This window comes from Gavia stellata, chromosome 14 (assembly GCF_030936135.1).
Source record: "Gavia stellata isolate bGavSte3 chromosome 14, bGavSte3.hap2, whole genome shotgun sequence".
Classification (NCBI taxonomy): Eukaryota; Metazoa; Chordata; class Aves; order Gaviiformes; family Gaviidae; genus Gavia; species Gavia stellata.
The window spans coordinates 12,450,337-12,476,771 of NC_082607.1; the positions used below are offsets into that span (position 1 = coordinate 12,450,337).

A 26,435-nucleotide genomic window follows, 5' to 3' on the forward strand; every position below is an offset into this window, starting at 1 on the left:
GGGCACCAGGCACCATCCATGCCATGCTCCTGTTGATACTGCAAAGGCATGTCACTTCTGGGTTTTTGATTATCCCTCCTGGATCTCCATTTGACTTGACAAGCATAATCTCCTGCCCATCCTTCCTACATATGTGGGGGGGGGGGGGGGGGGGGGAGGAATAGGGGACAAAGGGGCTATGTGTGGAGAACCTACACAAGACCTATAAACACCATGGTGAGGTAGCTTCAAAAAGGGGTTAAAAAATCAGAATCATCTTAAAGAACAAACATTTAGGGAGCAGAAGAGTTCTAATGTGATGTAAGTTTCCAGGCTGAAGGGATTTTATGTGCATCATTCTTCTGTGTGACAGATGCCCCAGGGAAAGGGCTGTGTCTTACCCCTGCTCTGGACATGGATACTGGCAAGAAAAACAGGCGTTTTTTGGCATCATGTGTGATTGGGAAAGGGACCGTGCAATGAATAAATTAAAGGCACACAAGTGAAGCTGGGTTGTCATGGCAACCAAATAGCTTCTATTGTTCCACAAGGAGTGTTATTACTTACTACCCCTTGTAGGATAATTAATTAATCCTCAGACATCCTTTCGGGAACAATGGCCTTGGTGCTGGGACTGGGCAGGCTGAGGAGAGCCCCCAGCTCTCCCATGCCTTTCCCTGTGACTCTTGGCGTCTGCTGGCTGTGTGATGGTGGGGAACAAGTGCTGTCAGTGACTAGCTTTTGCATGATTCAAAAAGTTGTTTTCCACAGGAGTCCAGCTGGATGTGGTGCTGTGGAGGAATACAGCTCCACCCATGATCTAAGGAGCACTCCTTGCCTTTACTCCCATGGGAACTGTATTCCCAAGATGATGATGTGGTGACATTTCAATCCTGGAGGATACAGGGCTCTCTGCAAAAGCAACTCAGTTATGTCTTTATGCTGGAAGTTCCCAGACACTCTGATACACAGAATGCTTTGCAGCTGCCTGTACATGCTGTGTGTTTCCTGGTGCCTTGCTATCCATCTTCATCTCCTTGGGGGCCATGCACAGATACATGGTACAGCTCAGAAGACGGAGTCATGCCAGGGTGCAGGATGTTCATAGGTACAGTGCTGGCTTTGTAATGATCTCCCAGTGATGAGGGACCAAAACTACAGTCCTTATTTTAAAAAAATGGCACCTTCTTGTTCATTGCAGCTGCTGCCTGTGTGTGGTCAGCCGTATTTTTAAGCTCACTTGCTAGAGTAATGCTTTATTACTGTGTACTCCTCTTAGCCCTGCTAAGCAACGCTGAGCTGCAGTCTCTGTTCTTGTCAGTGATTAGAAGGATTATTTGCTGAGCCAAGATCAGTGACATCAATTGAAATGCCTGGGAAAGGATGCCAGGGGCCAGGCCAAATAGGTATTGGGGAGGGCACATTTGACTGGCAGACCCTCTGGGAAGTGCTGATCCATGAAGATGAAAGGCCTAGCTGGAGTCTTTTCATATCCTGTATGAATTTGCAAGTTGGGGATTTAAAGGCAGGCTGAAAGGAGGGATGTCTTCCATGATGATGTTCAGTAGCTCAGATGATCTGCAAACAATGGAAGGATCGTATCTCCTCGTTCTCCTTAAAGGAAACGGGCTGGATACATTATCTGGTAAATGCCATTTTGCTACAGGTTGTTGAATTGCAGTGAGCATGGAACAACATGCAGGTATTTATAGATGTTTCTTGGTGTATATTGGTACTTGGACAGTGCTATGTTCAGACCTTTTAGTATGGTACCCAAGTTATTGAGGAGTCTAGCAGTACTTCTGACCCAGGAGAACGAAGAGCACTGGCAGCGTGGAGCTCAAGTTGCTCTGCAGCTGAAGCAGCACGCAGGTTTCTGTCCTTGTTGTACATGGCTTGAATGCTGCCCAAAGTCACTATCAGCTTAATGGTCTGGTTCAACCAACCTGCTTTGGTGGATCCAATTCTGATGGTATCCATTACCAGTGGCTTCAGAAGGAGCTGGAAGTCTTCCCCCACTCCTGCCATGTCCTTTCAACAGACAGCTGAGGACTGGCCTGTTCGGGGTATGTTGTACTTGCTGCATGGTGGGACTAGAGGCTAATACTTCCACCTGTAGCCTTCTCTCTCTCTTGGTAATCTTTGGGGACATATTTTTCTAGTACCAGACAGTTCAGACTCCCTTCAAGCATTAATGAACTATTTCAATAAGGAAAACAACAAGAAGTTTTGTATGCATTTGAAATAAGAGATGGTTACACTTCATAACGCTTCAATTTTCCTGCCCTGTGATCTGTGTAGTCCTAAACCTGCTCCCCCCTGTGTATCTGCACACCGTAGACAGCTTGGAGCATCCAGCCATTATAGTCGTGATTTCTTTGTGGCTCCTATAATTTATTCATCCCAAGATGCTCTTCTACATCTGCAATAACATTGTTTCAGTTTGTTATAGCACTAACTTTAAAATTTTATAAACCTGGTGACAAGCTGAAAAGTTACAAGAGGATTGTTGTAGAGGGCTAGTGTAAGAAACAAGGCTTCCAAATAGAAATGTTTGCAGGAATATGTGTGTTAAAGGAACGATGCCTACGTGATTGGCAATACCTTTTGCTGGGGGACAGTCTGCAGTCCAGATAGGTTAGAGGTTGGTGCAGGGTGCCTGGCAAAGCTGACCTTGATGCTTCACTTCATTGCCTCCTGCTCCCTACTCCTGTGTCACCTGTTGCCACACTGCTGTCTTGTCAGAGTGACTGCACTCGCACTGGCATACCACATTGGATCTCTTGGGGGTTATGGAATGAAGCATCATGTCTGCTATTTCCCAACTTCCCAAAGCTTGCTTGAAAAACAAGCTGTCTTGTTTGGCAAAGAAGTTTTCCCTGTTCATGAGAGATGTAAAGCATGTCCCAAGACAGCAATGAGCTGCAAGGGTTTTAAATTTACTTTAACCCAAAAGAAAGTGAATCAGGTTTTGTGTAAGGGTGTTCTTGACCAGGACAGTTCATCCTACAGCCTGCTATGCCATCATCAGTGGGGCATCAGTCTTCTCACTATGTCATATTTTCCATCTATTAGGCATGCCTGAAATAGCCTTTGTAGTGGAATCTGTCCTGATCAGGCTTTGCAGTTCTGTTTTCACTGGAGTATGAATATGCACTGAGTAGTTGAATCTCAATTTCAGTGTAGCCCATGCACAATAATATATGTGCTTGACTCTGCTGTATGCTGGGTGTAGTTGATGAAGGAAGGCAGTGTGGATGGCTAGGCTCCAATACAAGAGGCTTTCTTGGGTACAAAACACAGCAGCCTCTTGGGCTGTACATTCTCCTGGTCACAGCTCTTTACCTTTGGGCCCTTTCAGGAAAGGGGAAGGGAAAGGCAGGAAAATGTATATCCATGTGGGATTGCTGATGTGGATGCCTGATGCCCAATCCATTCTCGAACTGTTCTGACAGTCAAATTGTGTATGCAAAATGCTGGTTTCCTTAGGGCTGATGCAGTCTTGGCAGTAGCCTTTGAGGACGCTCAGCAGACCCTCTGTATGCCTGCAATAATGGACAGAAACAACTTCGCTGCAATATGCCCCTGAAAAGGATTTTCCATTGATATCGATGTCTTGAGCTTTAAAACCCAAGATTTTTAAGAGGTTTCTACTATTATACTGTACCTTATACTACCACATATTCTCTTCAAATATATCAGCATTTTTCTTAACCAAAGCTGTTCTGTTTTGTTGCCATCTCTTTTCAATGGACAACTGACATACATATATTTCCCAGTCAGTCTATGATATGTCCCTGGATATCCAAAGGTTTTAAAAAAGCAAAGGTTAAAGCATTTAAATCCTACAGTTAGAGGTTTCTGGAGTTATATGCTATGCGATACAAGTATGACATGACACTCCAGTGCTGTAATTGTTTCCCTGTAGCCTAGGGTATCTCCAGCCCTGTGACACTGCAGTATCTAAACTGAGAGTGTGTGTACATTGCATCTTGGTATTTAAGGCTGCTGAATATTGAAGACTGCCAAAATATGGTAAAACTAAGAGGCAGTTTTGGTGCTGAGCTAATGATCGTGTGCTGTAATGGTACTGCAGGAGCTGTAGTCCTGTTGGATTGCTGTAAGCTCCTGGGATGTTAGAGTTGCAGGTAGCAGAGGATGCTGTGGGACCTTGGTGCTGGAGAAGGGCCAGGTCCTACCAGTGTGGCATGGTAAGAATTGTACTGCTCTGACTTAGGGTGAGATATGCCCAGGCTCTGTGCTGGCATGGACAGGTAGAGGTTATGTGCATTTTTCACTTGCTAGGGGCTTCTGTGTGCTGTGATTTAAACTAAGGTATTGCAAACATGCAGCTGAGGTGGAAGGTTTCTTCAGAGCTGGCAAGTGTCTGCGCTTTCTTCTGCCGATGATTGCTTCAGTACAGCTTAGGTCATGCAGCTGTTGTCGCTTCAAGTCCTGGTGTGTAGGGTCACAATGCATTGGATGGCTGTTTGCTTGTGAAATCAAACAGTGGCAGTTCTGTATATGTGAAATAGCATTTTCCTGAAGGGGAGAGAGTTACCAGGGGATGCAAAGGGCAGTCCGGCACAATGGTCGTGTGCAGTGTCCTGTGCACACTGCCATCAGTTACATATAGTCACCTTGGTGGCCTTCTCACGTCTCTGCTTCTCCAGCAATAGGAAGTAGCTTGTGCATAAACAAGCAACTACTTGGATAGCTAAGGAAAGCAACAGCATCTTGATGCTTTTTCCTTCTGCTAGAGGGATGTTTGGAGAAATAAAAGATGGTTGTAGTGGGGTGGAGAGTAACCTCCAAACCACTCTAGACATAGCAGCTTTGAGTTGGTTTCTTTTGCAGGCAGGAGGTACAACTGCCTGCTCTGTGGCTCATCCATATAGATGGTAAGAGCAGAAATCTACTGAATTCCTAGAAACCTCTTTGCAACAAACCCATCTTATCTGCCATTGCTAGATTTGAGGTTACTTTGTCTATCCTTGCAGTGGTGGCATCCTGTGACTGCTGAGGCTCAGGGTGAATTTCACCAGCACTGATACAGTCTGAAAAGCCAAGAATCAGATGTGGATATCTGCTCACACCACGTTATGTTTTTCTTTAACAGAAATCACACTGATTGTGCTGAAAGATCCCTTGGACTAAGGTAGTGTGTGAGGACAAGTAAAGCATCTGGCCTCAGGGGTGCTCTGCAGTGTGATGGTATGGGGGAGTGGATGCTCAAGTTTAAACAAGCAGTGGTTCCTTTTCTGCATGAAAGACAGGGATGGTCCTTCCACAAGAGGGTAGGGTTCTGCACAAAATAGTTAAGAATAAAGCAAACTCATGAAGGGGTCTGAAGTACTTCCCATTTATTGGTTCTGAAATTGGTTGCAGAGAGATTGTCCCAGCTTAAAAACTAGAAAATAGATCAGTGTGACTCATATGTCAATATTTACTGCATTTACGGTGACTTGTAGAAGGGAAAAATCTTATCTGTCTTCCATAATATTTCAGAGATTATCCCATTCCCGTGACAAAATTCTCCCTACGCCCTTGGTCCTGGTGTTGCCTGACTGCAGAGAAAGCCCAGTAAATTCACTACATCTTACAGTCAAGTTGCTAAGTAACAGACCAAAGATCACCATACAGTCTCTTCAAATGCTGTGGCCAGCTGAAAGCTAGAATCTGCACAAAGCACCAGCAATTCCTTCCAAGACAGATATCTCAAGGTCTTAGTGCATGTGTAGCAGAGAGCAGCCTGGTAAAGCAACATTCCTTCCAGATCCCTGCCACTGTACTGCCTGGTGGTGTTCTCATGCGAGAGGGAACAGCTTTAGCGCTTCCCCTATAAAGGGGTCTCCCATGCTTGTGCTGAAGGGCTCTGATGTCTTGAACATTAATGATGTCCTTGAATGAAATTTTTATTGGCTGAATTGCATGATTTTGCCATGTACATAGCTCAATAAATGGTGAACTGTGGAAAACTTGCTGAAACAAGCTCTCAGTGGAAGAAAGACTGTCAACTGCTGGATTAGAGAATGACACTCTGCCCCTGCGGCTTTCTATTCTACCATGCTGGTTTCTTCCTAGGGATCTTGTAGCATTCACATGATATCTTAATGGGAGAACTTGCAGAAAGCTCTTTGTCTGCATAACTGGGAATTCTTGGTTATGGGAAAGCTGTCGGGTAGACTGGCTGATTCCTAGCCTAGACCCTGGGTTTTGCAGCACAAATAAAATGTGTTGGCAACGCTTGTTGCAAATGATCCCCCCCGTGCATCTTTCCATGATGCTGTTATCCCTAAGGAGCAGCTCTGCAAGTCCTCCAGTATCACAAGTTCAAGCCTCAGGAGGGCTGAGTCAACCCTGCTCCAGTGCTGAGAAACAGAGTTCACATGTTTTGCTCGCTAGGCGATTTCCCAAATGAGAACATTTCTGTGCTCTCATTGAAGAGGTTAAGTTCACTCTGCATTTCGTAAGTGACTCCATCCCATGGCAGGGGAGAAATCGTGTTGGAGAGGATGAGAGTCCATGGCTATATAGTTTGCAGCGTGCTTTCAGCCGAACAGTGCTATGTATTGCAGTGCTCCATCTGTTCCTGTATCAGCCAAGTTATCTTTAGATCTGAACATGTCAGTGTTGTATGGTGGTGGTATGAACCACTTCAGCTTGCACCCCAGCATTCCTGTAGTAGTTAGAATTGCTACTGCAGAAAACTTTGCCCAGGATAAAAATGTCTCTTTTTTTTTTTTTCCTGCTTAAGTTTTTATTCAGGTTTTTACACAGACAGAACTCCCACAGCCTTTATATATATTTATATATATATAAAAGCTGTCTGTATTTGAGAGCAATGTTCCAAACTGCCACCTGTTTCAATAGCAATGCTACAGCATTGGAGAGGATTACTGCAGAATGCTAAAGTATCTTCCCACAAGTGAAAGCTTCATCTGGTTTGATTGAAAACCAAATTAGAGCTTGAGAATCTGACCTTCTGACATCCTGTCATATATACGTTTAAAGCATCTACCAATAGAGAGTGTATGTGCGCAAGAGTGCCAGCACTTCAATATAGAACCTAGATCCAAATACAAGTGCGTGCGTGTCGTGTTGCTATTTGAATATGTAAATAAATGGGGCTATATATAGCTCTATATGTTATGTACATGTTAAATGAAGGTGGCAGATACGACAGCTGAATAGCTTTGCTGCTTCTGAATGCCGGTAGAGGCTCCCTGCATGCTCCCTGTATCTCTTGTGTTTGCTCCTACCCCTCTCAGCCTTTCTGCTATCGCATTTTTCAGGCCTCTGGAGAAGACCATGTGTGGGGACAGGAGTTGTTAATATTCTGAGTCTGTGCTGAGTTGCTAGGCTACAGAGAAAAATGAACATTCAAGGAAAAGGGATGTTAAAAGGAAGAGGATCTGCTGAGCTGTTTGGAGATCCAGAAAGGTCCTCTAGTCAGACGAAAAGGAATATTTTGGGGAAGGAGGGTGTGCATGCATGTGGGATGAAATTTGGGCAGTCCCTGCTGCCCTGACACAAGTGGAGTCTCAGGCCAGCTCCAGCCAGAAAAATGGCAGAGGAGGGAGTAAAAGGCAAGATTCACTGGTCCCTTCCACGTCACTGCTTGCAAGGTGTGCACAGCTGGCCTCTGACTATCTGTGCCAGGGTGCAGTGGGTCACCAGGCTGGAGTATGCCCTCTTATACATCCTTTGCCCCTTCTTTGCAGGGTGCACTGAGCTCCCATCTGAGGCTCTAGTGAAGCAGGTAGCAAACCCAAAACATACTCACACTTTACAGATTGGACCTCATCTCCCTTTTCCACTGCAGCAACCTGCTATCACAGTATCTCTTTTAACTTCATTGTGACTGCAGGGGAAGGCAGGCTGTGGCTTGTATCTCCCTGTCCATACCCTTTGATGCATTCCTAGGTCATAGATAAACAAAGTGTTTACCTTTTTATCAATCAAAAGTTTGCAGCTAAGGTTCAAGGGGACTTGAGGTTTTACAATACACAAGCTCCTGTCCAAGCCTAGTTTTCCTGAATCCCAATCTAGTTCCTGAACACAAAACCTCTTCCTTTTCAGCTGTTGCCTACATAAATGAGTGTCAGGTATTTAGTTGTACAGGCTGTGGGCCATCAGACCTACCAGGTGCCTTGTGTTCCACTCTTCTGGAAGGATGGCTTTGCCCTGTGCTCCTGTTCCTGTCTGCAAGATTTCTGTTTCCTCTCAGTATTACTGGCTGTATCAGAACCCTCAGAAAAATTAAACAGTGCCTTTGGGTATTTTTATTATCTGGATACTCTATTTACCGAGCTCACATGGGCTCCCTGCCAATAACTTTCAGCCAGCTCTGCAAATAGAGCTCCTTGGCTCCAGGACTGTTGGTCCTGGTACTGCAGAGAGCACTCACTCAGCATGGACAGAGACTGCAGCTTGTTCTCTGCCATCCAGTTGGCCGTGAAGTCAAAATCTGCTTGCTTGTGGACCTCCACAGCCTGTTGAAATCTCCTTTTTCTTCATGCATCCTGTAATAAGCTTGACTTGTTCAGCAGAATCAGGAGTGCTTCATACAGCTGCATTTTGAATGCTATTGTCAGTTAACTACACTGCACCCATCCATCAGGTTTATGATACCGCAGCCAAGATTTGGATTGCTAAAGTGGAAGAACGATAGCATGGGCCATATTGTATGCACTGCTGCTGGTATCAGCCTGGACTGGTTCCTTTGGCTTTACCCTGGCATAACCAAGGGCAGACTAACCCATGGATGGAGGCAGAGGTAGACTAAATCAATAATGATATGCTGTCTGGTCAGTACCCTTGACAGTAGAAATTGTTTCCTAGAACAGATCAGTTGATGCTCCTGTACTTTTTGGACGTCCCAGTACAACTATACGGTGCTCTGGTTGCACCACAGTTGAGACAGTTGATTGCTAGCCCTTTTCACTAATGATAACTCAGTCTTTCTGAGTTTGTCAACTTAGGGGCCACAGATATGGCTAGGCAGAATATTCATATGTAGAAGCAGCACTCTGTGTGCAGGAGTCTTAAGGTTTTCAAGTGCAATAGTTTGCATCCAGTTTGCTTGGGCTTGTCAAAAAGCGGGCCTTGCTTTTCAAACCACAGGGCTGCCATCCTCTACCCTTGGAGACCACCGTTGACCTAACTGAACCCTATTGCCAGAAATATGTACTGTTGTTCTGCATTTTACCATCTTATCTGCTTACTCCCAGTTATTCTTCCTACATGATCAAACTTTGCTTTCTACAGGAAATAAACACCATTCTAACCTTTTGGTCAAGCCAATCTGTGCCAGCCTAGTTAAGGTGATTGTTCCACCCAGGACACGTTAGTCATCTTACATCATTTAAAGGACTTGTTTGACTCTGGCTACCTCCTGGGAAATGACATCTTTGTGCCAGTTTTTGGAACCTGGAATATCAAACCTTCCTTCTCTAAGTTAAAACAGTGTCTTTAAAGCACTGTGTGCCTTGATATTGTTGAAGAGAGTCTTATGGTTTCAGTGCTCAAAGCTGTATATACAGCATTTTTTTCTGCTGTGCAAAGTCGTAATATTGCTTCATTCATAACATGATTCCCTACCTATGCAGCCCCAAACTGCATTGGTGGTCTTGATTGCCACAAGCGCTTTTTAATTTTTTTTCCCCAGGGAGAAAAAGTAATTTCTGCTCATTACACACTCAGCACTTGCCTAGAGATGTGGGGATCCCACACTGCAGCATGGAGGCAAGTTAGCATCAGTGTCTTATTTTTGCGGATAAGAGAAAATGAGGCATAGGTGAAACTGCCCAAAGTCTCCTACAGAATTATCATTGAGTGAGCTGAAATTGCTACCCAGAGGTGTTTTCTAGAGTACCTGATTCCAATGGGCTACTAAACCCCTTAACTGCTTTAATTCCACATTCCTCCAGCCTTTTTTCCCCATGATCTCTACTAGTCAGTGTCTATGTGAAGGGCTGCAGAACCTCTCCTGCTTGGGGTAGAGTCTAACTGGATTGGTGTCCAGTAAAACTTTTGGCAAGGTAAAGAGGATGTTTTATTTAAATATAAAAAAGGTACAGAGGAGTGAAGAGTTCTGGGAATGTTTTGGAGAAATTACATTTTTCTGTTACCAGATTGTTCCTGCTAGAAAGACTATTGAGTTTTAACCACTTGAAATGAGCATCTCTGAGCAAGCAAGAGGTAAGAAAGTCACTACAAGGTGAAAATTCTCTGAGGATACATGCAGAGGCTGTGAAGCCTCTTGGAAAAGGTCTGGTCTTCTAGCATCACCTTTCCCTTGGCATAATCCAGTTTTCTTCCTCCATCCTTCTGAGGGAATTAGAAACTGGTATCTTTACTAGTCACTGTGTAAATGTCTCACTCAAATTTAATTTACTCTAATGGGCTAGTTGTTGCATGTTTAATTAAATACAAAGTGATTATTAAAAACGTTTCTGAGCTTTAATGGCTGTATATTAGATATGCCCATATGTATACGCAGGAGGGTACTGGCTGTAAGGCAGTAAGGGTAGTGCTGGGAAAGTATGAAAAGAAGAGTTGGGAGAAACGAGGTGGGAGAGGGGAGGAGAATCACAGAATCACTAAGGTTGGAAAAGACCTGTAAGATCATCAAGTCCAACCATCAACCAAAGAAGAGTTGGGATACAGGCACCAGCAGTGTCCCATGTCTTGTAGGTGTGCAGAAGGCAGTTGTGTAGCATACTAGATTAGTGCAGGCAAAGAGAGGAAGGTAAAGCTGGCCTTTCTGAAAGCACCATGTTTTCTTGTCATGGGTCAGCAGAAGCCTATGGCAACATAATCTGTTTTAAATTACCAAGTACTTCAAACCAGAAAGCTTGTTGTAATATAAGCATGCCCTTGGACTCCCTTTCCTAGCTATGCAATGCATGATCGTAACGCTTCTCTGACACTCCACAGAGATAGTGCATTAATGCTTGTGTGTCTTTCACTGTAGTAATGGGTGACCTTGTGCATACCTAGAGAGAGGTTAAGAGAATCAACAAAAGGGATTAAGTTAACATTTTGCCTTAAGCAAATATGGTAAGAGAGAGAAAGGATTTGGGAAGACTTGATGAAGCCATTTGGAGACATCTGATGCACTAGCAGAACATAGATGTAAGCAATAAGCTTTTAAGGATCTCCAGAAGGGGGAAGAACCCATGTTACCTGCACTGTCTGGGATCCATGTCATTCCTGGGACAGACTTAACTTGGGAAAACGTATGTTGTGCTTCTCATGGAGGGGGAATCAGCTTGCTGCCCTCCCTGCACTATCTCAAGCCAGTCACCCCTCTAACTTGCCATTTTCCTGGAAGAAGTTACTCAGTTGGGGACTTGCTGCCTGAGCTCCCTCCTTGTTTAAGTGAGCATATTACCTGGTTTTAGCTCTCCTGGTACTACAATGAGTCGTTAGCAGTTCCCAGCCCATCTATCAGTGAGAAGATAATGTAAGCACCATCCCTTTGACTTTCAGCCTGAAAACTGATCAAATTCATGCATCACCTTTTTCTGAACTTGATGTATGGCCTTGCTTCCCTGGCCTTGGCTGTCTGGACAAAGCATGCCCTTCTGTGCTGGTTTGGCATGGGAAGGTACAGGAACCAAAAACGAGTTTGACCATTTCTCATTAAGTGGTTCCTCTCCGGGAAAGACAATTTCTCAAGTTATGATGAGGTTTGGAGTGAAATCTAGCTGGTGATGCAGAAATGGGAAGGTCAAACAATCCTGCTTTTGGGGCTAGAATGGGCTCTGCATTTTGCCCAGCTACTAGTTCATGGGAAACCGAATGAGGAGACCGAATCAGGAGAAATGGTACGCAGTAGCTCACAGATTTTATGGCTTAAGAATAGAAACTGCCTGGCATTGTTTTCTAAGAGCTTGCCTGAGGAAGATGTCATGCTGCAGGTGGTGATTTTGGGATTGCTGCCTGTAACACTGAATAAGGTTGCTGTTTTGCGTGTGCTCATAGAGCAGGTGATACTCATCCCTGTGCCCGTCAGTTCTGGCTTTCTCCTCTTGACCTCTGCTTCCAGCATGACTGGGACTGTTAAGCAGATGACATACGGTGCTGCCTCCTGCTCAGATAGGGCATTGATATACAGGCTCAGAAGTCTGAAAACCTTGTCATGGTCATGGGCAAATCAACGCCCTTTTGGCTTAGGACCCAGCTGGGTATGTCCTCTATCTTACACCTGCAGGACCAGCACCTCTGCAGGTGCTGCAGGGATAGGGCATGGCAGGAGAGAAATAGGGCAACAAAGTGACACTTTACTTGCACACCCCTAGTTCTTGAGGATATAGCTGATATCTGTCCCAGTTTCTGGACATGCATTCAGCAATTAAACACATGCAAATTACTTCAAAAGTAGATCAGATTAGTGAGGGGAACATCTTCATGCAAAGTACTTCTCAGGTCCTAAAGAAAATGAGTTCAAGAGCACAAAGACCTGCAGCACAGAAGGGCACCGAGCATATCCTATAAGCCAACACCTTCCTGTCCCCTTACATTACTGGCAAGGAGACTGTGGGTGGAAGGTGCTCCTCCTGATCCTCAAGTCAGTGCTGACATCTGGTTATTCAAAAATAGGGGAGGTGGTAAGAGATTGTGGCTTTCTCACTACTAAGCTGAAACATAGGGAGAAGGGCAGTATCTAAAATAGTTGTCACTTTATGTAGAACAGTTGTCATGCAGAACTTCAGACTTGTAAACTGGGCACTGGCTTGCACCAAAAAAGAAATTAAAAGCAGCATTTTGGCAGGATACTCTCCCCATGAAAAGTACAGTAAGTACAAGAGTTGCTGCCTCCTGCTCTAAGCAAAGGTGAGAGTCTGAACAGACTTTGTGCTGTCTTAGAGCAGGAAAGACTGCTATCAGGTATTTACTTATGTCAGATTAACCGGTGCTCGTTAAGGTCTGGGACCCATTGATTTATCTGCGTGGAAATGGACAATCCCTTATGAGGGCAAAGTAGGTTGTTTTTTTAAACAAGCTTGCTAAGGAAGAACCGTGGCCATCTTGCTCTATCCTTCATGTATTCTCCTGTACGTTTTACACTGCTCCAATTTTTTGCAAGTGATTCCAGGCACATCCTGTTTCCTCCCCTTAAAAATAATTCCTCTTATTTCCCCTACCCCCTCCATAAAATGAAACATACTTCAGGACTACTTTGTCCTTTAATTTCTGTCCCAAAAATGACGGGAACAGGAGCTGGTGTTTAATCATCAAAGAAGTTGAAGCCAACAAACTGTTCATTAGTCTCTGGCAGTGGCAGCTTGGTTTTTACTAAGTCAGATGTTCCATTTTTCTCTTTCTTTCTGGAGCATCTTGGCTTTCCTAATGTTCTTTTGTGATCTTGGACAAGGAGACCATGTGTCATTTGCTTATATGGGAAAGGACTTCTATTTGGTCACTTCTCCAAAAGGAGGTGCTTTATCAAAGTCAGGGGGGAGGGGAAATGGGGGGAAAAAAAGTCAAGTGGTACAGCTAGTGCTAGAGGCAAGTTGCAAAACCCCCTTTATCCCTCACGCCCAAAGTCATGCAGCAGCAGAAGAGCAGTGTGTGCTCTCCCCTGCAGAAATGTTATTGCTTCCAGTACCTTATAAGTGCTTGGTGAAACACAACTTCCACTAGCAGCCTGGAATAGTCACCTTCACTTTCAAAGCCCCTCCAAAAGGTATCAGAGTCATTTGTCATCCACAAAAATGGACTAGGCACAGGATACATCCACGTTGCCAGAAATACTGTATTCTGAGCAGATTTGACCCTTTCACATACATTACTCCTTCCATTTCTAATCCTGGCTTCTGAGTCTAGTGTAGTTCCCAATGAGCATGCACAATTCTGCCTCTGGACGAGTTTAGTACTGGGGACTCTATAGGTCACAGCACAAAGGAAAATTATCTGACCCAACCTGCCAATGATCTGCATCTCCTAGGAGCTGTGCTGAGGGTTTATGAAGCAGCCTGCCTGGGAGGGATGCTTCTGGTGACTTTCTGTTGGAAGATGGAGCTTCTGCTTTGCAGCAGGAGGCTCTACGTCCTTGGGCTATTCTTTCCTGTTAGCCCCTTCCTTTTATGACTTGGACTGTATTTTCCACATTAATGCCTAGACCTTCCAAAATACTGTTAAGCTTCTGATTCATGCTTTTGTAACAGCAAATCCCACAGGCTCTGTGGAAAGTTATTTCCACTACCTTGCCTTCAGTCTGTTCTTGTGCAACAACCCATTGCAGAACGTCAGATACTGTCATCATACGCCTGTTTTGTGTTTAACCCATGCAAGAGTTCTCCCCTCCCTTGCTGCTTCCTGCCTCTATCAGAGACTCTCTACTACTTTTGAGAGTGCATGTAGTTAGTGTTCTGCTCAGTAACCGTTAAGTATCTAAAAGGGGGTGGGACCCTGTACGCTTGAGTAGCATAGGGTTATGATTATTTACTCGCTTAATGCAAGCACTACAGGGAATCAGAAAAGAGTAAGACTGATTTGTACTTCTTTTAAAGTGATGTAAATACAGTGGAGAGCTAAACTGGAACTCACTACCACAAGACTGCGGATGCCAAAGGCTGAATATTCTGAGAGATAAGACAAACTCTCAGAAGAGAAACTGAGTATCTTCAATTAAGAAGGTACCAGCTCTGGCTCAGGAGATACTTAAGCCTCAAATAGCTGGAGAATTAAGTATCACAACAGAGACCCTGTTTTGTTTATATTCCTCCCTGCTATTCTCTTTACTGTTACTGCAGACAGGATACTAATGTAGAAAGAATTTCTGGGGAGAGGGGCTCCTTGATTTTGGAACCCTTCTCTCACTGCAGTGAGCAGAAAGGGACACACGATGCTATCCTCCAAAAGGGCATCCTTGAGCCTAGGGACTCTAACAGTGTGTCACTGTGTGCAAAGGAGGAGTGCCTTAGGTGGCTTTCCAGTTAAAGACTGAAGCTGCTCTCTGCAGGTGCCTTAACTGGTCCTGCTCTACCCCTGGCTGTTCTTTGGTCTGCAGACAAGGAAGTTCATGTTCCCACCCTGAACTGACTCCCTGAAGTCTTGTGTCCCTTGGTGGTCTGGGGGCACCCCTGCATGCTGTTCAATGAGTGTGGCTGGGCCACAAGCAGCTGATCACACACCCGTGTTCTCACCTGGGTTGTGGTGGCTTCAGACAGTATCTGCTACCCCTAAGCGCTCCAGCTTCCTGCTGCCCTCTGGTTTGTCAGTGCTTTAGGGGCAACCAACCTGTGCTCACAGCATCACAGTGACACACTCTTCTATATTAGTCCCCTTCCCTAGACCCACATGTCCTCTCACTGACTTGGCCTCTTTAAACTTTGCCTTCCTCTGCACAAGTGGGTTTGTTCCCATTAGGCTCAGATCTGGCATCCTCCTCCTGGGTCACTTCTGCTTCAAGAGGCAGCTTTGGTCTCCTGTGACAGTGGGCTCATTTCTGCTTCCAGACTGCACAGAGCCAGCACAAGTGGGGAAGGGTCCAGGGTGAGTCCAGGTTTGCTTTCTAAGGATAGGTGAGCACTGCATGCCCAAAGGGGCTCTGTGAGATGGAGGTGGAGAGGCTCGTATGGTAGATGTTGATAAAGGTGTTTGGCATATGAGCCAGTGGAAATCAGTTCTTGAATTCATACTAATGGTACCAGCTTATTTCCCTTCTTGCTGTGCCCCAGCTGCTGTTCCCTTAGACTTATCTACCCTGTCCTCTGAGAAACTGGGGAATCCCTATGTATGCTTGACTGAATTTGTTGCCTCTGGCATTCTGCAGGAAATACCTTCCTCCATCCATGCCCTTCTTGTGTCAACATTTCAGCCTTTCACTGTTCAGTCCACTTACATCATCTTTGGTTTGGGGTCTCTGCTGAATTTCAGTCTTCTCCTCTTGTCTGGAGATGGGTGCTGGCAGCCCTGTCCTCAGTAGCTGGTAGGATGTACTGGCATTTCAGCATGTGAGGCCCCCAGGTAAGCTCCTCTTCCTTCTCCGTGGCTTTTGTGGGCCTCTAAGTGAACTGTCCTCCCTCCTCATAGGGAGGCACCTCTGCAACACGGGTGTCTGCCGGCTCCATGTGTTGCTCTCACCTCTGTTTTGTGTGCGTCACATACAGCAAGAAGGAGGAGAGAAAAAGAGAGCAAAGCCTTTGCAAAACCTGGGAGCGGGGGAGGCGAGGGGAGCTGGGATTGACAGCTTGCAAGGAGCAGCTCATCAGAGCAGACGGAATGGAGGCATATGGAGGGGGGGGTCCCATGGGGACGGTCATGCTGAGCAGCTTTCCAGCAGGCTCAGGTGCCATCTCGGCTTTGTGAGGGGCTGAAGGGGAGCTGTAGTGCTAAGTACAGTCCTGCACGCAGCTGGTCCATGAGGTCTGCCTTGCAAGGCAGGGAGGGCAGCACAAGAGTACTGCGGTAAATAAAAGGGCTGGAAGCAGCACTGGAGCTGTGAAGCTTATGAGCTACTGGGTACAGGACTTCTGCGACAAACCAAGGGATTTGGCCACTGCTGGGCTGGCTAGAAGAGATGGAGGAGAGAGGAACAGCTTGTTTTGAAACACACAAGCTCTTTTGGCATAAGGGGCACATTATTTGTAGGTCAGTGAGACTCAGCAGGGCTCATCTGGGTCTAAAACAGGCTTTCCTCTTGCCAGTGCTCTTGACTACAGCGTTTCAGCTTCCCACAGTGGGATGCTGGTCAGGGTAGGTACAGGCTGACATGGCCAGTTAAGCTACAGTAGCAAAGCCTAGCTAGAGAAAGGTTGCAGGTATCTTTGGAAAGCTTGTTTTTCTTGGGGGTGGAAAATAGAGGACCAGGTGGAGGCATGTCACTTCTGGTCATACCCACCCTTCAGAAACCTCCTTTCCCTTGTCCCAGCCTGTGTTTTTTAAAAACTGAAATGTGCGTTCACACTGAACAATTTCCAAAAATCTTTGCAGTGCAACCTGCATGGAGCTTCTGATGAGGAGTGGTATCTCCCTTCCTCCATGCTTGCCTCTCCTCTCCCGGTAGCCACAGATGAAGCAGGAGATTGCACAGGGTGGCCTGGCACATCCATGCTCCCTCCAGTGTGGGTCCTGCCTTTTCTCCCCAGTGCAGCAGGTGTGTCTGGCAGGGTGAGCTGGAGCTCTCTGCAAAGGTCTCCCATCCTTGCCACAGCAGTGACTGGCCTTGGCCAGAATCTGGCCCTGCCTGAGCATTTTATGGTCCTCCAGAAAGAGCCAGTGGAATCCATAACAGGAAATTTGGAAGCATTTTTGTTGCTACTGGAGCTGTGCTGGTGCAGTGCAGAGGGTGTCTAGGCTGCTAGTTTAGAGGCAAGTGGAAAGTCATATTTGCCTGCACTGCCTGCTCGCTCCTCCACCAGCAGCAGTGGAGAAAGCTGCTTACTGGGTACGGATGCACAGAGAAAGCCCCCTCGCTTATCCCTAGCACAGACAGCAGGGAAATTCAGCTGTGTTGTCCTGCTGAAGTGCTTCAGTGGTGAGCTGGAATGAAGAGCAGGAGGGGTGCATGGGCTCCAGGTGTGTTTGGTTTTGAAGCTCTTCATTGAACCTGGTAAATGGGCCCACTTTCCATCTGCTGGTGATGCTGGGAAACCCAGCTTGTGGTATATCTGTGGCATCAGCAGGCTTGTGAATGTCACTGGTTACTGGGAGGTTTGGGAAAGCCTCGTATTAGCTCAATGACAGATAAAACCCTACAACAAAAGGATTGTCATTCAAGACTTGGAGGAAAATCAGGCTCATTACTTCTGATTCCTGAACTTATGAACCACTACATGCATTGGCTCCATCTGGCCATTCTGCTTCTGCAGGACGATGTCACCCTTGGCCATTATTTTATCTACCTCTGAACGGAAGGCTATGATTAAGATCTCATCAGCTCTGGAGCCTGGCCAGGTCATGATGCTAGGGTGTCATGCGGGTGCTTCATAATTGCCTGACCAGACTATGGGGTATAAAGGGGAAGGCAAGCTCACCGCTTTCTCTCTTGAGTACTGGTCCCTCTCACTTGCTGTAGTGGGCCATATCAGTGCTTCCTCCAGCCCCCTGGTCTGTGCCCTTCTCTCTCCCAGGGGTGTGGAGACAGAGCATCCCTCTTCCCAACAGCTCGGTGCTGCGCCCATCAGTATGTCAGCAGCACCTGTCCTCCCACGAAGGACTGACCTCTGTGGGGTGGACACTTGTCCTGCTCTTCTCCTTCTGCCCAGAAATCCTGCCCACTGTTCAACAATGTGATGGGGTAGGGAGAGCAGGAGAATGAGGAGGGGAGAACAGGAATCAGCAGAGAGAGGGGCTGAGGGAAACCTCAGGCACTAGATGAACCATGATTATTAAGTGCTCCAGACTTCCATGATGCTGTCCAGTGAAATCTATTGTGCCAAGAAGCCCAGGAAGATTGGAGAAGAGAGCTCAGCCCAGGCCTGGGCTGGCTGTTCTTCCCCAGAAAGGTCTCTGCACCTGAAGAACATCATCAACCTGATGGCTAGGGTGTAGGCTTTTATTTCTGCACCCTTCTGAGTTTGTTTCCATCAATCCTGGAAATACAGAAGATGTGTTTAGAAGGTGTGTCTCTTTGGTGCTAACGACTGTTCACTTTGTAAGCTGCTTGCCCTTTTTGACTTCTGGAGACCAGTGCCACCTCTTTGCTGCTGCTTGAAGGCTGGCAGGAGCAGCAATGCAGGGTGGCCTGGTTAGGGGTGAGGTGTTGCAGGACTCTGTCAAGGATTAAGAAAATGCAGGTCAGTGAAGTAGCTTGCCAAGATGTGCGGGTGGAGTTCTCAAAGCGGGGGGATGGAAATGATGCCTCTGTAGTAGAGTTTCCCACAGGCAGGGGAAGAGTCTGTTACCAAAAAGGGTAAGAGGCTCCAGAAACACAGGTGCTCTGCTCCTCTGTGCTCTCACTGCAATGCAGGTCCAAACACCCTGGGAGGGGTACCAGGGAGAACATTTTCCTTTGCAAGGTGTTGACCAAAATGAAAATGTTTGTGCCTCTGAGAGATGGACTGTGAGGCTTCTGAGGCAGGAGTTTAGCAGTCCTTTAAAAAGCAAAGCAAAACAGTTTCTTGGCCAGAAAGCTGTCACTGTGTTTTTGTTCTTTTCAATATAACACAGAAAGTGACAGGTAGAGCTTTTGTATCCAGTTTACACCACAGATTTACTCTGTGACCTTTTGGATATGCGTGTGGGTCTAGATTTCTGAATCATAGTTAGATACCCGAAAGCTGGCATACCCATAATGTGGGATTATTTGAGCTTGTTTTCAGAGGTGCTAATCAAACCTGGCTTCGAGTGAAGTCAGTGGGAGAAGATAGGCAGGCAGGATGCCTCTGTGCTCAGCCCAGATGTTAGCGCATGAGCAAGGTCGTCACCAGCCCCTTCCACAGAGCTGGAATTTGCGGAGCAGAAACGCCTGTCGTGCAAATCTGTGTGGTCAGGAGGATTCCTGTGGCACTGTAGGTATCTGCTTGGGAAGAGACAATGCGTCTCTGGCCCCACCTGTTCTAGATTGCAAATATTTGCAAAAATGCTTTTTATTTAAGGACTTGTGAAAAATCACTGACTTCTATAAGGCCACTGTTAGCCAGATTCGTGCCCACTTCCTAATCAACATCCTGTTGTTTTAATGCTAGCTGGTTTACCCCAAAAAGTCTTGGCTCCTAGCCTATTTAAGTCCTGTTGTGAGAATGTTTTCTGTCATTGGTGTGTGCAAGACCCTTCCTGTACTACTCGTTTACCTGAGAAGAAATAATTGTCCTTCTAGTATGGTGCCACAATACTGTGTCTCTGAACAAGCTGATCGGGGGCCTCTGGATCTCCCCTGGATGTGCTGTTACTGTTCAGCAACTAGTATGGTTTCTGCAGAGCTACATCTGTGGGCCACCAAACAGCTCTCCCTGCCCTCTGTAAAATTCTTGTCTTAGCAGCAGTTTTAAGTGTCAACTTTTTACTATTGAACAGGAGAATAGCAGCAGATACGTATGGCATTGTGCTAGCTGGGAATGGTTAAGGAACTGCCCCTTTACCAGTGGATCATGCTCCACTGGTGACAGATTTCCTCCACATATGTCCCTTCCTGAGAATTGCAATGAACTCCCAACTTAGCTCGTATAACAAGGCAAGTGCTAATAGCTTGTCACAGCTGGCCTCGGTTGACTTTGAAACCTTGGCCTCGAGGTGAGATTCTCCATGTGCCCTTGGGAATCTCCTGAGTTTCTGCTCAAAATAAAATTGGCTTTTACCAACTGCGTGCTAACAAGCAGTGGCTGAGTGTAACTGCATTGTGTCCAGACACCTTTACGGGATTTTACTGGGAGATGAATCCTTGAAGTCTTTGGCATGGTGTAGCCCACTGTTGGTCGACATCCTTTAGTGCTATGGTAGTCCTAACTACTGCTAGTTTTGCAGCCCAACTCTAAGCAGGTTGGGACAACACAAGTGAGATGCAGTTTTGTGTGACTGGAGTCATGTAATGTTGTTTTTTCCCCTACAAAGCTCAGGTTTGTTTCCATTTTCCCAGAACAAAGCACAGTCCCCCCAACTGGTGGAGGTGCGGGCACAAACATTTGGGTGCCAAGGAATTTGGAGACCCACCAAAGGTCTCGGCAGTGGCAGTAGTGAAGGGCCTGAGTTATGTCCCTAACCTGAAGCCAGGCTGATGTTTGCATGTTTCTCTCCCAGGACTACACCATCACCATGTACTTCCAGCAGAGCTGGCGGGACAAACGCCTGGCGTATAACGACCTTCCTCTCAACCTGACCCTCGACAACCGGGTGGCTGACCAGTTGTGGCTGCCTGACACCTATTTCCTGAATGATAAGAAGTCCTTTCTGCATGGGGTGACAGTGAAGAATCGCATGATTCGGCTCCATCCTGATGGGACTGTCCTGTATGGCCTGAGGTAAGTCTAAGGGGAATCTTTGTTGGTTGCGGTTGAGAATGACATCTCATCTAAACCTTCCCCAATTCCAAAGGTATTCTGGCAAGGCAAAGACCCAAGAGATACTCAAGTGTTGCACAGTTTTAAGTATCTGTTCTTTCTCCAGGCTGGAAATGGTTGTTTCCTTCAGGCCTCCAAAGTTTCCTGTGCTGCTATAGACAAATGTTGGAGACGGGAATAGTCTGCTCTGAGTGTTTCAGGTCACTGTCATTCATGTTGCATAACACTTCCATTTGAAACGCTCATTTTCAGTTGCTTATAATTTTCTGCAAGTTTGGCCTATGGAGATGAGACTTTGGCACTCTTGTATCTAAGGCTGAATTTCTGTAGCATTTAAGTCAAATCACTTTAGTGATTTTTGAGTATGAGATAGGAGACATGTTTTTGTACAGTTAAAAAAAGTATCTTTACCAGAGCAGCTCTAAAGATTGAGGCTTGAAAGTTGGTATCTAGTAGGGGAATGGTCCTCAGTGAGGAGGCTTTTTGTGGTGTCTGGAATAAATTAACGTAGGCAAGCCCACAGCCTTTAAAGTGCTGTGCTTGTGTGTGGTGGAGGTGGCAAAGGTTGGCCTTACTGTATTATCTGGGTATGTAGAGATGCCGAGCTAGGTAAGAAAGTTAAATGGAGGGGGCAGAGGGCTAAAAGAGGAGTTTGCAGCTACAGGTAAGAATGCAGGTTTTGGATGCTGTAGCTGAAATCTAGGCAATGGTTTCCCCAACCCTGTATTTGTCTGCTTTGAGCTTTTCTCCTAAGTTTTTTTTTTTTTTTCTTTTCGACCACCAAAATTCACAGCTGGCTTTTTCGACCTACCTCCACATTCACAAATGATTGCGATAGCAGCTCTGGGCTTATGTCCCAGTGCAGCAAAGGGGGAGGAAAGGCCTTTCTCCTTCAAAGAGGGTACACCCACCCTTCCCATTCACGGTAGTATCTCCTCTGCTGCTTCGTGTTTTGTGGCAAAGACTGACTTTTTATGATTTTTTTTCCTCCTCTTTAAGTAGCAGAGGTGGTTTAGGGAGGGTAGGGCTGGGTGTAGGCATAGTGAAGTAGGAGGCTGCCCAGGGCATCATCCTGCCAGAGCAGCAAGGTGGCTGTGCCCAGTTCTTTCCCTATGGCAGAGCCCTGGGAAGCCAAAAGAACAGCAGTCGCTGCTGGTGCTGAGGGACAGGCTGTGGTACATGGGGTGATGTGTGTACTACTTTTTCCTTCCAGTTAGTGGATGCCTCTTGCTCCAGGCCCAGAGGCAGCAAAAGGTGCAACAAGCCCAGCTGTGTGACTCTGTCCCAGTTCTGCCTCTCCCTTCCTGGGACAGGTACATCCTTCTCTCCACCTTGGGCCAGTGATGCTGTTTGGCTGACACTGCCAGGGACCCTGAGCCAGCTTTACTGACCCACCAGAAAGATTGCAGCCTTCCCACAGCTGACTGCCCCAAATTTCCTCATTGTGTTAAGACAAGAGTGAAGGCTAGGCAAGAAGATGCTTTGGCTTGGGGTAGGTAGGAGCATAAATTCAGCCTGTTGGGGAGGAGGGGGCAAAGTGTGCTGTTAAACTCAGGCTGCTCTTTGCTGCTAAGCCAGCCCACCTGAGCATAGAGCTGCCTCCCCCAGGCTGGTGAGAAATCTTTGCACACACCTGCACAGCAAGAGAAGCAGAAATGCTAGTATATTTTTATCAGCTGCCATATATTTTATATTTTTATCAGCTGACTAAAGTCAGCTGAAATCATGAGCACTGTGAACCCTGCAGCACAGGTGACAGGCAGTGGAAGTTTGCACTCGAGTTGGCTCAGGCTGGGACACTGCGCAAGCACCTCCTGCACTGTCCCTTCCCTTCCCCTCCTGCAGGGCCCAGCAATGTGGGAAAGGGAGCTCAGCTCCCTCCTGTGACCTGTGTAAATGGATGAGATGAGGAAAATTGCATCCAGGCCAAAAGAAAGAAAATGACGGCTGTTTGCCCCTATTATTTCCAGGGCCACAGTAAGAGCTGCCTGTGTTGTTTTAACTTTTGGCTGGTTTTCCTGAAAGCTGCTCTCTTGCCCCTGGAGAAAACAGCAACTGCAAAAACGAAGCACTGAGCAACTGTGGCTCTTGTTCACAAACTGTACCTTAGGTCAGGATGGCTGGCTTTTACTATCCTGAAAGCACTGGGGTTTTGGGGCACAAGCCAGGTGCCCTGAATGCTTGAAGTCTCTCCAGCTTTATTCATAATGGTATGGGCAATGTTTTCTTTAGGGCTGCTTTCTGTACTGACTCCTGCACCTGCAATTTTGCTGACAACAGAAGTGCTAGGTGCAGTTTTGCAGGTGCAAATAACTGTGATCCTATTCAAAAATACATAGCCATGTGCACAGCAGGTGTAAGCAGGTAAGAAAACAGTCATTGAATATTCACCTGTGTTCCCTTTATCTTTGTGAAAATGCACCCATGCTTGTCCTGCGAACAGGAAGAGAAGTGCAGGTCCTCTCTGTGTTTTGAAAACTGTTCTTGTCTTTTTCTGCATTTTTTGGAAGGGCTCATAAAATGGAGTTACCCTGATGGCAGAAGGCCAAAGGAGGCAATTTCTGTTTCTTTTCCTTTGTTTGCCTGTTTGTTTTTCCCTGAGCGAGATACCACAGCTCTGCTTCTCCTGCTCCCCTCTCACCAGTCACTTCCTCCTCCTTTGAGCTGATCCTGTAGCAAAGTGACTCAATCATGCTATTTGTGGCACAACAGTCATTTTACTTTCCAGCAGTCTCTGATGTCAGAGACTGGGGAGGATGACACCCTGGCAGGCCCCTGCCTTCAGCAAGTGTTCAAGCAACCAGCAGGATCAGGCTCAAGTGCTGGCTCAGACCCCAAGGTCCAAGTTAGCTCACACGCAAGTCAATGGGTATTTTGTTTCTGACTTCAGTAAGAACAAGATCAGGCTTCAGATAACTTGTTTGCATGAGTAAATGAAGCCCTTTATTGCTCTGCTACATTGTGAAAGTTGTGTGTCAGAAAAGCATATGCTTGTTTTTGGTAGAATTAGCAAATTAGTGGATGAAGGGAGTGCAGCAGATGTAATATAGCTACATCTTAGGAAAGCGTTCGATACAAAAGCTTACTCCAAAATTAATTCGCATTGGGCTCGGATTAAAAGCTGGTTGCCAGGTCTCCAGCAAAAGGAACACTTAAACAGCAGCGGGCTGCGCTGGGGCGGCGATGCGGAGCTGCTGCCGGGCTGGAGTTGGGACTGGTGTTCCCTACCCCCTTCCCCAACGAGTTAGCAGATGGCATAAATCCCAGAAGGCCAAATGGAGGCCTGGAGCCCCGATCCAGCCTGGAGGGCACTCTTATCTCTGCAAACATGAAGCGGGATGTGTGGTCTGTGGTGGGAGGATGCAAACAGGCAGAGCTGGCAGGGTTTTTAGGAGGTGTAACCTGGCATGATGGTGCCTGAACTTGCCTGGCCCCAAAACACCTTGCAGGAATTAAAAGTGCCTGTGAAGCACAGGAGAGCTGGTCAGCTGTGGCACGCAGCGGGAAAGTGCTAAAATGATGTGGAAAGTCTGCAATATGAAGGGAGGCTTAAAGGAGCTACCCACAAAGACAAAGCAATCAGCTCTCAGGTAGTGGAAGGAGGCAGATAAAATAGTGAGGAAGAGCTGGATAACACTGGCTGAATTCAATATATTTTTCCTCCTAATGGCTTTTTGTCAGAAATTGCATTGGTTTCATCAAATTTTAAACAAAAAATTAGGGAGAAATTTGTCATTTAAGAAAAAGCATTTCAGAGAATGTTGATGTTTCACTCCTAATTTTATGTAGAGAATTTTTCACTTATGTCAATATTTCCCTCACTATTTCAAGCTGCTTTACTACCACTACTGACATTTGAAAGTAACATAGAGAATCATCAAAGGCTTTTTCTGGACCTCTAGAGACTGTCTAGTCCACCCCTGCCACAATATTCAATAAGCTTTACATTATGACACATACAAGCTATGCATTATGGTCTGAGATTTTTATTTCCTTTTCTAGACCATGTAGCATCCATTTGCTAGTGAAACAAGTTGACACTTGGCAAATGCTGATGTCATCAGTATTTTGCTATCTTTTTTTCAGAGACCTAAAAATAGAAACAACTATAACAATGCTGAAGTTCTCATATGGTAATTTGAAATCATGTTTGAAACCAGCTTTAAAACATCCTTCAGGGAAATCTCGAAGCTATTTGATTTCATTCTAATTAGGGACAAAACTGGATTCCAGCAAAACAGGTGCTTTGAAGAGCCCAGACTGCATCCCTGAGCTCGCAGAGGGAGCAGGCGGGCTGGGATGCTGGGAAGCAGGCGCGAAGCCGGGTGGACAGCAAGTGAGATGCAATGCCTGGCTGGCGAGGAGCCCAGGCGATGTAAACTGAGCAGCTGAAAAACCGCAGAGGACTTTGATGACGGAGACTAAATCCTGTGCAGAAAGAATGAGGGATCTCCTCCTGCAAAGGTGGTAGTGGTGGTGGTGAGCATGTGTATGTGTTTTGTGGTTTTTTTTATTCCTGTCCACGACAGTCACTGCAATGTGGTGTGTTTTAGAGATGAGGCAGTTTGGATGCATGCAAAGGTGCCAAGGCATAGCGGGGCTCTGAGCCCAGTGAGTGCTCTCCCGGGGAAGCAGACCCCTGCTATCCTCATCAGTGTAAATACCTGTTCAGTGCTTAAAGCAAGGGGGAAAGAATTGTCATACTTCAAACAACTCAAAATTTGCAGTTTTAAACTGAGAGAAGCTGGGTGTATCTGCTTTGGCAGCACTTAATTTCTGCTTTTTCACAGGGGTTCCCATCAGTCAGTTGCTCCCTGCAAGGTAGCAGCTCCGGGGGGACGTCAGCCCTCACATTGCAGCAAGGTACTGCTGACCCACTTGTGGACCAGACCTTGTTCCTGGCAAGGCAGCAGCTAGAGCACCACTTCTAACTCACCTTACATAGGGAAGCAATGCAGGTTAACAGACGTATGTCATGCATCCCACCCGCTCGCTCATCCAACACCAGGTACGCTGTCAGAGCCCCCCATGCCACCCTGCTGTGCAGTGCCTCCAGGGCTGCCCTGACTGCTCCTCACGTCCGGGGCTCTGCTGGAGCTCATCTTGGGGACTTCTTCATAGCTCCCATCTCCAACCTGCCTCTTGATCAGGACCCAGCCCTGTCTGTATTACATTCCTGAGGTCCCAGCCTGGGGTTATTGGGTTCTCCAGCAGGTAGAAAGGTTTCTTCTGCTCCTGTCTCACTTGAAGCCTGCTGTTTGCAGCTATGGGTGTTGTTTGATTTCCTGCAAAGAAGATGGCCTGATGGGTTAAGACAGAGGAGTTCTTTCTGTACTGAGACCACTGAGCAATTTTCTTCTCCCATCTCACAGGCCAGAAGGGAAGAAATCTGTGATTTTTGCTTCCCCTTCCCTCCCTGAGAGAAGTTTCTCTGGAAATGTGAGAGATGATTCAGGCTCTATCCTGTCTTTAGTAAGCTCTGCCTGCTCCCTCCGCAGGTTAGGT

General features: G+C 46.4%; 1 protein-coding gene across 2 annotated transcripts in view; it reads left to right on the forward strand.

Moving 5' to 3' along the window:
• Positions 1–26,435, forward strand: part of GABRQ (gamma-aminobutyric acid type A receptor subunit theta) — a 74,424-nt gene that overhangs the window by 29,745 nt on the left and 18,244 nt on the right. For both annotated transcript variants that reach the window (XM_009819148.2, XM_009819149.2), the window contains exon 4: positions 20,671–20,891. In XM_009819148.2, the coding sequence (XP_009817450.1) occupies positions 20,671–20,891 (221 nt within the window). The remainder of the gene's footprint in view (positions 1–20,670; positions 20,892–26,435) is intronic.